The 11,901-nt window shown below is 45.8% G+C and overlaps 1 protein-coding gene across 1 annotated transcript in view; it reads right to left on the bottom strand.

Annotated features, from left to right (window-relative positions):
* The window catches only part of LOC147610301 (uncharacterized), a 57,952-nt gene continuing 46,051 nt past the window's right edge, over nt 1–11,901 (bottom strand). The window contains exon 2 of the mRNA XM_086786341.1: nt 1–461. Within this exon, the coding sequence (XP_086642467.1) occupies nt 243–461 (219 nt within the window). The 3' untranslated portion in view covers nt 1–242. The remainder of the gene's footprint in view (nt 462–11,901) is intronic.

Below are 11,901 nucleotides of genomic sequence, written 5' to 3'. Positions count from 1 at the left end.
GGGGCCCAAAGCATACATTTTTATTAACTCAAAATACATACAACATAAATACCAATGCTCATTGTAGTAAGCCATCAAGAGACTTGAAATTAAGAGCTGAAAACTATATCAGACGCATTGCTTTCAAGTAAACTCAGTTGTGTTGCAGACAGACATAACCTAAACAGTCTAAGAATCGGCTTTATTCTTAATGTACAAAATATTGCTACAGACAGCATAAAAGTGTTACAAATATCTGGACACTAGCCAACACTTCCTTCTAGCTTCAAACTCATCAGCTGGTTGACCTCGGCTGCAAACTCCAGAGGAAGCTCATTGAAAACCTCTCTACAGAAACCACCAATGATGGCTGCAACGGCTTTCTCCTGACCGATACCTCTCTGTTGGAAATAAAATAGTTGATCTTCACCAATTTTGGAAGTGCTTGCTTCATGCTCAACCCGGGCAGAGGGATCCTTTACCTGCCATGCAAAAATAAAGGTGTATCGTGAGTGATACATGTAACATAATCTCTCTCAAAAATTCAGTTTTACAATGGCTAATCCTTGCAGATTATTACACCAATGCATGTGATATAGTCTGACTTAAATATGCTCTGCCCAGACTCTCAGCCTTAAAAACAGAGATGCCATTAGGGAAGGAAACACTGTACTACTGTGAAGCCCCAGCCACCATTTGGCTAGGAGATATTGCAATATCATCAAGAAGCAGCCACCATTTGGGTAGAAAATGTTACGAAGAACCCTGCCCAACTAAAACCCAAGGTTGCTAGCATTCTCCAAAAAGCCACGTCAGATTGGGTGATGTACGTAGTTAGCCAAATACGTTAAGATTGATAAAGACAAAAGCAAGACTGCGATGAAAGATTTCCACACCCATGTACCCATTTTCAAGAAAATGGAGAGCAAGACAAAGAGAGCATAGAAGTTGAGCAATCCTTGATCGTACACTTGGTTGAGTTGCCTCTTCTTTTATATGAAGAGCTTGAGCACCATTAGCATTTTATGCTACATATGTTATGTCAGAGGACAAATCAGCTGGCCGACAGCAGTTGAAGCTGGCCGACCAACATATCAGCATCATATATAAGAACATCGCATGTTAGCTCATTTCTCAACTTTCTCCCTTTTGGAGATTGGTCATAAGTAGTCAGTAACCCTTTTGGGAAGGCCAACCTTGTTCTATGTACATAATACAAATTGAAAACTACTCTCTCTCTCTCCTCTCATGCGTTTTGTATTAAGGTTCCTATAGAGTGCTTAAGGGCTGTGATTAAGGCATGAAGGCTTCTGCTATGTAACACCCTCGGCCACACTCCACATGCTTAGGCTGCCCATAACTCCAGACCTGTACATTTCTGCTCCATGCTGATTTTCTACTGGTTGTGCCCTAATGCAAGTGCCTCGCATTTACTACAAAGACCAGCAGTGTCAGACACCGGTCTTCATTGCTCTTCCATTCCCAGCTTGACTATTCGCAAAAGCTTGTGCCTCAAAAGCATTCCTTGACCCCTCTTTGGCGAGCAACTAGTCTCTCTAGTACAAACCCTAACCTAATCTCACAAACATTCAACAGCCTACTATCTAGGGCTCACCCTGCCTGTGTCCGTTAGCCCTGCCCATCAGCGCCCAACCTGCTTGCCTTCATCATTTCCTTCTCGCTCCCTCTTGTTCGTCCCTCCTACCTACCAGTCCACCGCCTAGCGCCTCCCCTCTACGCCCACCTTCCTTGCCTCTTCGCATGTTTGCCCCTGTTTCCAGCTCCCCCTCGTCACCCTTCCCTCTTCAGCCTCTCCTTTGTCAAGTGTGCATAGCTTTCGAACAGTTTTTCCTATGGCAAGTTTCGGTGTCTTGGTGAACGATGTCTATTAGAATAAAACCTGTCTCGGTCTTGAGCACTTCTAATAGATTCCTTCGCAACTTGTAACATTTCCTGCATATCTTGCAAAAAATTACGTGCTGCATCATGCTGAAGTCCTGAGAATCCTACTGTAACAGGTGATCTAGGTTGAAAACCATACATAAGCATGAAAGGACTAAACCCTGTACTCGTATGCTTAGTACTGCTATTTGTAAATTCTAACATAGGAAGATAATCCTCCCATGAACTCTGTCTTTTGGATACATATGCTCGAAGCATATCCTCCAAAATCTGATTCACTCTTTCAGTCTGGCCATCAGATTGAGGATGATCTGAGGAACTCAAATTCAAAGTTGTTTCCTTCACGAAAAAGATCGTTCATCATTTGCTGGAAAGTGGCTGGAGCATTGGTTAACCCAAAAGGTAAAACGAGAAACTCGTAATGGCCATACCTAGTCCGAAAGGCGAGTTCTTTCGACATGCCTTTCATGAATACGTATCTGGTGATAGCCAGTACGTAAATCTATCTTCGTGAAATATTTCGCTCCTGCTAACCGGTCAATCAGGTCATCTGATCGAGGGAGAGGATAACGGTTCTTAATGGTCAGCTTGTTCAATCTCTTGTAATCTAGATGCATCACATAGCATTATGATCCCTAGGTGTCGTATCAAGACTCAATTTCTGCACAAGTTTGTAGTTAACAAAATTGTGTGAGCTACCAGAGTCTAAAAGAATGTGAATCTTATGGCCATTCACTTCTCCATAAACTCGGAGAAGATCAATACTTTAGAATTGAACAGACAATCAAAACAAGTACTAGAGCGAGAAAGTACAGTAATTGACGTACCTATCAAAGACAACTGGTTAGCCGTCTTTGGTTTGGGTCCTGCGTTTGTCTTGGCACCCTTTTGCTTTGGACACTCGTTACACATGTGTCCTTTTTCTTCGCAGATAAAACAACGTCCTTCCTTCTTGAGCTTTAAAGCCCTAAGGAGTCGTTTCTTCTTCGCTGGTGTCAAACTTGAATTCTTCGAATGTTGCTCCGAAGACTTTGGTCCAAAGGCTTGCCTTCAGTCGTGTTAGCCATAGGTGCGGAGAACTTTCGCTTATGCTTGTTCCCCTGCTCGGTAACGGGTTTCGACTTGGAAGAGACCATTGTATCATCATGGATACGAGCTGAATGAATGGCCTCGTCCAATGTTGTGCATTTGTTATTTTTAACCTGTAAACGGTATGCGTATGGTAAACCAGCTACGAAAAACCCCAAAAGAGTAGTGGGATCCATCTTTGTAGCTTTCATCTGCAAGTCACGAAACTTTTGGAGGTAGACCTCATAAGTGAGGTGCTGCGAGGTCATGGTCAAAGCTGAAAACCAGGCAACAACATCATAATCATCCTCTTTCTTGAGGAATGCTTTCTTGAAGAGGTCTTCGAATTGTGCCCATGTCAATGGCTTAGGGTTGAGTTCCTTCAACCAAAGCAAAGCTTTGCCGGACAGGAAACCTGCTGCTAACTGGATCTTTTTTCCATCATCATATGGATGAAACTGAAAGTAAACTTGCCACTTATGTAGCCAAGTGTCCACGATCTCCTTGTTGGTGCGCTGCTTTTGCTCACCCTCGAACGGTTCTGGAGTAATGTTGGGGCCTACAGCAAAAGCCAAGGTATCCATACCCGAGAAAGTAGAGAGGGTAGTGGTCAAGAGAGCGATGGAGTTCTGCAAAGCTTGCATCTGGGCTGCGATTTGTGCCTGACGTTCCGTTGAAGAAGCTTCGAGAGCTACTTTAAACTCTTGGAAATCTGATTTTGACACAAAATCATCAAAAAGATCGGCATCGGTACCTTCCGTAGCCGGCAACCCTTCGCGTTCCACAAGCGGCTCCAACTCTGATTCTTGGGTCGACATCGTGAAGAGGGTAGATGAAGAGAAAATTTGATCTTAGCACAACAAAAGTGCAAGTGAACTTGAGAGCTTGAAAACTTGAGAGATGTGTGGCAAGAAGCCCACTTAAGGGGGGTTTATAAAGGTTTCCACAAAAACGAAAAGCCCCCAAAAGCTATCTTTGGCTTTTGCTTTTTTTTAGCGCCGCCAGCGTGCTATCTGCAGGCGTCATCCACAAGCCGCCGTCGTCGACTGTTGCCGGTGCACGCCTTGCTGCCGGCGCCTGAGTGCGCATAGGCGGCCTGCAGTGGCCTGCACCACCTTCACGAAGGTCTGGCCACAAGGCCACGTAGCCTGGGCGCGCCTGCCGTGCTTGGCCTAGGCGCCCACATGGACTTGGATGTCTGGCCGCCTGGCTTAGCAGGCCTTAGGCGCCTTCAAGCCTTAGGCACTTGTAGCCGCCGGTAGTCCATTGCCAGCAACACCCGCCAGCATGAATATGTGATCCAGGCTCCAGCACCTCTCTCGCTCTCTCTCTCTCTTTACGCGTTCGCGTTCAACCAAAAAACATCATGCTTTTTCTGTTTTCTCTCTCTACGTTCATGTGACTGCAGAAACGAGTCTCTCCTCTTCTTTGCAAAGCAAACGACCCTACTTAGACTACCATCCCCATCAACATGGGTTTCTTTGATGAAGAAAAATCACATACTATTTTGAAAACAACAGTATGCACAGAAAAAACAGCAAGCTTTTTAACACATGCCTTTCTTCGACCTCATCTTCTCTACCTACCGACTTGCTCGTTCACGAGGTATGCTCTGGTACCACTGTCAAATCCCCACGGATCTCCTCGTGATCGTTCTTGGTACGAGACTCGAAACCTGCAAACAACAAACAAGCAAACAACAAGGGGGTGCAGGCCTGACTCACCTCCCAACCATGACAGCCGTGGGCAAGCCCACAGTCTTGGCTGTCCCCACCGAGCCACGAGCTGAGCTAACTAGGTTGACGTACCGACCAATCTCCTCCTCGCGACATCCCATACCGCCACGAAGCTACCCTCGCGGGTCTCGAGATTGCTGCCGGCCTCGGCTGCGTAAAGCAGGTGCACGTCTGCACTAGATCCAGGCTCCAAGACCATAGAGCTCTCACAAACTCGCGAGACTCTCTATATCACAATAACTAACCTTGGCCACCCTTTTATAGGCTCTTGGCCGGGCATCGAGCATCCACACTTGGGCACCCGCCCGTCCATACTTGGGTGCCCGCTCGTTAGTATATCCCTAACTCAGCTCGTCAATCAGCCTGCCTAGTTCCAAGCTTCCCCAAGCCTCGAAACTAGTCTTGCGTGCGTGTAGCACACGGTAGATACACACTGTGCACATGACATGAGCCAAGAGTAAATCTGTAGCCTGATGTAGAATTCCTCGTGTCTGGATCTCCTATCTCCTCCTCAATCTGAGTCACTCCAACCTTGGAGTCTGACTCGGTCCTTCTTAACACGGGCAAAGGGAAGACTTCATCGGAGAAGTCTTCTGAGAAGAAGTCCGACGCTGACCACGAGAAACTAAAGGCAGAGAGGACCTGTAATAATTGTGGCGAGAAAGGCCACTGTTGGAGACAGTGTCCCAAGCGGAAGACCGAGAAGAGTGAAGATTCCTCAGCAGCAATCATGAAGACTCCGGCTTTTGTGCACTTGGAGGTGATGGACACCGATGTTTCATTTTCTTTAGGCAGGGAGGAGGTTGGAGGACTCTCCGCAACAGATACTCGGGAGTGGATTCTAGACAGTGGTGCTTCCAGGCACATGACTCCTTCTCGTTCAGATTTACAGGATCTCTGCAGGTATTCTGTCACATTCTTACTCGGGATACATCCACTATCCCAGTTCACAGTGAGGGCAGGTTGGAGATAGTTCCAGATGGCAGAGAGGGAAAGCATTCCTCCCAGGTGTTGTATGTTCCGTCACTTGGTTTTCATCTGTTGTCACTGCATCAGGTTTGCAAGACTGGCGTACGAGTGGAGTTTGATGAGCATTTTGTTGCTCTCCAGGACAAGGCAACAGGCCAGGTGGTTTGGGAAGGCGGAGTGAAGAATAGAGTTTACAACTTTCAGCATTCTCTCTCCCAGGTCCTCAGGTTTGTGATGAGTGGCAGTCTGGTAATGGCCACTTAAGTGTGGATACGCTGCAAGTGCAGGCTTTCTGGGACCAGATGGAGGATAGCTTGCCAATTGATGGTAGCAATTGGCAAGAACTTTCCAGTACTGATGTTGGTGGTTCTTGTGTTCATAAGTCAGAGGAAACTGAACAGGTAACTTATGCTCTGATGTCTCGTAGCATTCGGGACAAAGAAACTCCTGTAGATGAGGATGTTCTTTCCACGGGGACCTCTTGGAAAGCCAGGCAGGTGGCAATTGATTACTTGCAGAAGGAGGTGGTTGTTGCACATTCTCTAGGCTTTGTGGTTCCGGATTCAGAGGGGGTGGTTGACAAGTTTCAGAAGGCCTTGCGTGGTCTTCAGCAGTGTTTCCAGGATTTGGCTTTCCACCGTAATAACAGGTGTTGATCCTTGTGAGCAGTGTGATGCCTCTTTGACTCGGAAGCAGAATGGTTCATTGATTTGGTTGATGAATACCAGATTGGACGGGAGCTTCCTGATGAAGCAGTTGAGCTCATGGTTGCAGATGACTCTTTGGGAGGCAGGATTGCGTATCTTGTGGTTTCTGCGGCATGCGAAGAATCATGGACTCTTTTACACAGGAGGGGGATTAATGGATGGAGTCCGACTCCACGGTTGGAGTGACTCAGGGAGGAGATCTACTTCAAGCCCAGAAGCAGTTTTATGGAGCAGTAAGAGGCAGTCATCTTTTGCCTTGTCGTCGACAGAGGCAGAGTACCGGGCTGCTTGTGCGGTGGTGAGTGATGGGAGAATTAGGGTTTCATGTGAGAGACATACACAAGGAAGAAGGGAGAGAGAGCGAGAGAGACACGTGGGGATAAGTCAACTCAGAATAAGTGTGTGACTCCCCTATCACACATGTATATTTGCACTAGTACACATAGTGCACTTAGTACATTAAAAGTACTAAGTGTACTACGTACTATAACTTATGGGCTTGTACACACTACAAGGGTGGACATAATGCCTTTACCCCAACAACGTTGATGGGAGAATTAGGGTTTCATGTGAGAGACATACAGAGAGAAGAAGGGAGAGAGAGAGAGAGAGACATGTGGGGATAAGTCAACTCATGGAATGAGTGTGTGACTCCCCTATCACACATGTATATTTGCACTAGTACACATAGTGCACTTAGTACATTAAAAGTACTAAGTGTACTATGTACTATAACTTATCGGCTTGTACATACTACAAGGGTGGGCATAATGCCTTTACCCCAACAACCTCCCACTTAAAGGCAAGGTGCCCTTAAGTAAAGGAAAAGAAAAATCAGCATGTACATGATAATATACAAGGCCATATCAAGGCTGAAACTGGCCTCATCCAATGCCCATCAAGTGTCTGCAATGAGCAAACCGCTCCGGAGGCAAACTCTTTGTCAACAGATCAACCGGGTTGTCATCCGTATGAATCTTAACAAGCTGAATTTGCTTGTTCTCTATCACCTCTCTGATGAAGTGATACTTCACATCCACATGCTTCGTCTTTGCATGAAAGACAGGGTTCTTTGCCAACTGGATGGCACTCTGACTGTCACAATGCAACAATGGAATATCCCCTGTATAACCCAAATCAACCACTACCCGAGATAGCCATAATGCCTCCTTGCAAGTCTCTGTGGCTGCAATATACTCGGCCTCTGTAGTAGATAAGGCAGTGCACTTCTGCATCCTGGATATCCATGACACAGCACCTCCTGTCGATGTAAACACATAACCGGTAGTAGACTTTCGGTTATCTGGATGACCGGCATAATCCGAATCCGTGTAACCATGCACTAATGCATCCTGTTTGCCAAAACAAATGCACATATCCTGTGTGCCCTTCAGCTATCTCATGACACCTTTCACTGCTTCCCAATGGTTCTTGCCAAGTTTGGCCATGTATCTAGAAACCACTCCCACTGCAAATGCAATGTCCGGCCTGGTAGCAACCATGGCATACATGAGACTGCCACAAGCTGAAGCATACGGAATCTTGGCCATATCAGCCCTGCCACTATCTGACTGTGGGCTGTCCATAGCACTGAGTTTCACATATAGAGGCAAAGGAGTACTAGTCTTCTTCCCCCCGTCCATATTGAACCTCTGCAAAACTTTGCCAATGTATTCCTTCTAAGACAAATACAACACATGCTGATTTCTGTCCCGGAGTATCCGCATACCCAAAATGTGATTTGCATCACCCAAATCCTTCATATCAAAGGTTTGATGCAGCCTCTTCTTCAAGGCATCCATCTCTTTACGAGATTTCCCGGCAATCAACATATCATCAACATACAAGATGAGGATCAATAGACTGCCATCCAAAGCTTTCTTGGTGTATAAGCAGTGATCTATGTCACTTCTCCTGAAATCCTGGGATTTCATGAATGTATCAAATTTACGATACCATTCTCTTGGTGCCTGTTTGAGCCCATAAAGACTCTTCTTCAACTTGCATACAAGCTTCTCCTTTCCATTCACTGCATAACCCTCTGGCTGTTGCATATATATCTCCTCATGGAGATCACCGTGAAGAAAAGCAGTCTTCATATCCATCTGAATCAAATCCAGATCATCACGAGCAACCAAAGCTAATACAGCTCTAAGTGTGGTCATTTTGACCACTGGAGAGAAGATCTCATCGAAGTCCACACCATATTCCTGCTTGAAGCCCTTCGCCACTAACCTGGCTTTGTATATTGGCTTTGCATCAGGTGCAACTTTGAGCCTGTAAACCCACTTGCATGGCAAAACCTTCTTGCCTGTAGGCAAATGCACCAACTTCCATGTTCCATTTTGTGCAGAGAATCCATCTCTGACTTCATGGCATGCTCCCAAAGAGCCTTGTCTGCCCTCTGTAAAGCCTCCTTATAACATGAGGGCTCCCCACAGTAAGTGAGCATCAAGTAGTCAACCCCTGGAACAAACCTGTCAGGGGCTCTGGAGGGTCTTGTGGACCTCCGTACCCAATGACCATCATTTGCAGGTTGCTGTCCACAGCCTGCATATCACCTATTGGTGGCTCCTGTTCCATGCCATAAGGTTGAAAGATCATGCCTGGTATCTCCTCTAACTGTGGGATATCCATAGGGATATCTTCTGCCATCTCTGGCTGTCCATTTGGACCATTTTCAGCACCATTTACGGGCTGGTTTTGCTGCTGTAATGGTTGATTTACAGCCCTTGGTTGTTGTCCATGATGTCCATCATCATCAAAGATGACTCTGCCAGGCTCCTGTTGCCTTGCAGGCTCCTTATACATGCATGTTTCATCAAAAATGACATCATTGCTGCGTATAATCTTTGTATTCACTGGATCCCAAAGTCTATACCCCATTTCACCTCTGTCACCATATCCTAGGAATATGCATTTGTGAGACTTAGGATCAAGTTTGGTGCGCATTTCCCTGCGTATGTGCACGTACGCAACGCAACCAAACACTCTCAAGTGCTTGTATGACGGAGGCTTCCCTATCCATACTTCCTCTGGCACTTTCCCACCAAGCCTCGTGTTAGGTGACCTGTTTATAAGATGAACGGCTGTCACCATGACAGCTTCAGCCCAAAAACCATGAGGTAACGCAGCATGTGACAACATAGAACGGACCTTCTCCTGAATGGTCCTGTTCATCCTCTCTACTGTCCCGTTTTGTGGAGGATCATAAGGAGTAGAGAGCTCCCTCTTGATGCCTTTAGCATCACAAAAGTCCTCAAACTGTTTGGACATATATTCTCCACCATTGTCGGAACGCAAAGCCTTCAGTGTTTTGCCAGTTTGATTCTCAACAAGAGCAACAAACTTCTCAAACACTGAGAATGTATCACTCACTGCAAACGAAGAGGATAAACCCACACCTTGCGTGTGGCATCATCAATAAAGGACAAAATATTTTGCCCCTCCCAAAGAAAGCTGAGGCATCTCACATACATCTGTATGCACAAGCTCTAACTGAGCATCTTTCTGTCCAAGAGCTTTCTTGTGGGGGCACTTTAGTTGCCTGCCATATATACAATGCTCACAAAACTGAAAACTTGAGAACTTTAAAGAAGGCAAGTAACCAAAACGAGACAATTGCTCCATTCCTTTGACACTCATGTGTCCCAACCGGCTATGCCACAGAGAGATTTCCGGCAGCTCGGTTGCATTTACATTAGCATGGTGACAAACACCAGCATGCATGAAGTAAAGAGTGTCCACCTTAGAGCCTCTGGCAACAACCAGTGAGCCCTTACTAATCTTCCACTTTCCACGACCAAATGTGGTAACATAATCAGCATCATCAAGCTGTCCAGTAGAAAGCAGGTTCTTCTTGATCTCAGGCACATGCCTGACATCATGGAGCATAAGCTGTGAGCCATCTTAAAACACAAGCCTCACATCACCTCTGCCAAGAATCTTGCATGCATGGTTATCACCCAAATAAACTACTCCTTCATTGCCAGCAGTATACCTGACAAACAAGTCTCTGCAACCTGTGACATGAAAGGAGGCACCTGAATCAACGATCCATGAGTGCATACCATGACCATCTCCTGCAAGAAGTGAATGGGCATCAAGTGAAGACGTGAATAGGACTTCATCCTCGCTGTCACCTGCATGTGACACATTGACTTCTTCAATCTTGACTCCACTTTTGCCCTTTGGCTTTGCGTCTTTGGCTTCATCTTTGTCTTTGTCCTTTCCTTTGCCCTTTTCCTTTTGATCATTCTTCCATTTGTAGCATTGCTTTTTGAAATGTCCCTTCTTGCCACAATAATGGCATTCCAAGTTCTTTTTGGAGCGGGACTTGCTCCTTCCCCATTCTTGGCTTTTACCCCTTTGCTGGGATCTCCCACGTGCATTCATTGCATTGGACTTTCCAACAGAGTTGTTCTTCCTGTTCATCTCCTCTTGAAGGAGAGCACCCTCAACATCTGCATATGACCGCATAGCATTCGAATTGCTAGTGGCTGTCCTCAATGTGTCCCAACTCTCTGGCAAAGTGCATAAGAGAAAGGTGGCTTTGAACTCATCGTCCATTGCCAACTTTTGATTGATTACCTGGCTGACAATACCATTAAACTCATTTAGATGGGCTGTCATAGACGCCCCTTCCTTCATTTGAAGACCTATGAGTTTCTTCAACCAATACACTTTGCTTGAGGCACTTTGTTGGGCATACAAGTCCTGCAATCTTTGCCACATTCCCCAAGCTGTCTTCTCTTCACGAATGCTGAAATGTAAAGAGTCTGACAGACAACATGATAGTAGATCTTGCCAGCTCATCCATATCTTCCCACTCTTCAGCAGTAAGAGAAGCGGGCATTACACCCCTTTCTTTGATAGGCTTGTGCTGCTTCTTCTGGAGCAACACATTATAGCACTAGGTTTGCCAAATGTCATAATTATGTGAGCCTTCAAGCTTCTTGATGTGAAGCAATGAAGAGCTCTCACCTGTGGTTGCCATAGCAATATGCAACCTGTCACAGTCAATGCCTGACTCCCTGCAAGATGTGCAAACACTGCACCAAAAGCACACAAAATGCTCACAGTTGTTCTCCCAAAGTTTATCTCCCACTGCGGAAGCACGAATGCAACTCTACTCCCACTGTATGTGATAAAATCACCAAAATCTGGTTGCTGCAGATTTAGGACATCACCTTAAATGTGCTCTGTTCCCCTTCCAAAGTACTGTACAACAGTACTAAGTGCTCACAAATGATGTACCAAATCTGTACCGGCAAGTACAGCAGCTGAAAATAAGCTTTTTCTTCACTCAAATCAGTGTACAACAATGCCAAAACTTGTACAAAGTTGTACCAAATCTGTACCAACAGGTACAGCAGCAATAAATGCTCTCTTGGCTGTCCAAATGAGTGAAAATCAGACTTTTATAGTCCCCACCACTGCATACAACAGTCCCGAACAGAAATTGGGCAAAAGCCCATTGACTGCAAGTGGATTTCTGAAGTCTTGCCTGCTGCTTTGCCAAGCTCAACAAGCATAAAATC

Source organism: Cibotium barometz, chromosome 49 (assembly GCF_041138505.1).
Source record: "Cibotium barometz isolate CiBa-2024 chromosome 49, ASM4113850v1, whole genome shotgun sequence".
NCBI classification, from domain to species: Eukaryota; Viridiplantae; Streptophyta; class Polypodiopsida; order Cyatheales; family Cibotiaceae; genus Cibotium; species Cibotium barometz.
The sequence above is the reverse complement of the archived record's forward strand: the minus strand, read 5'-3'. Positions and strand labels throughout refer to the sequence as shown.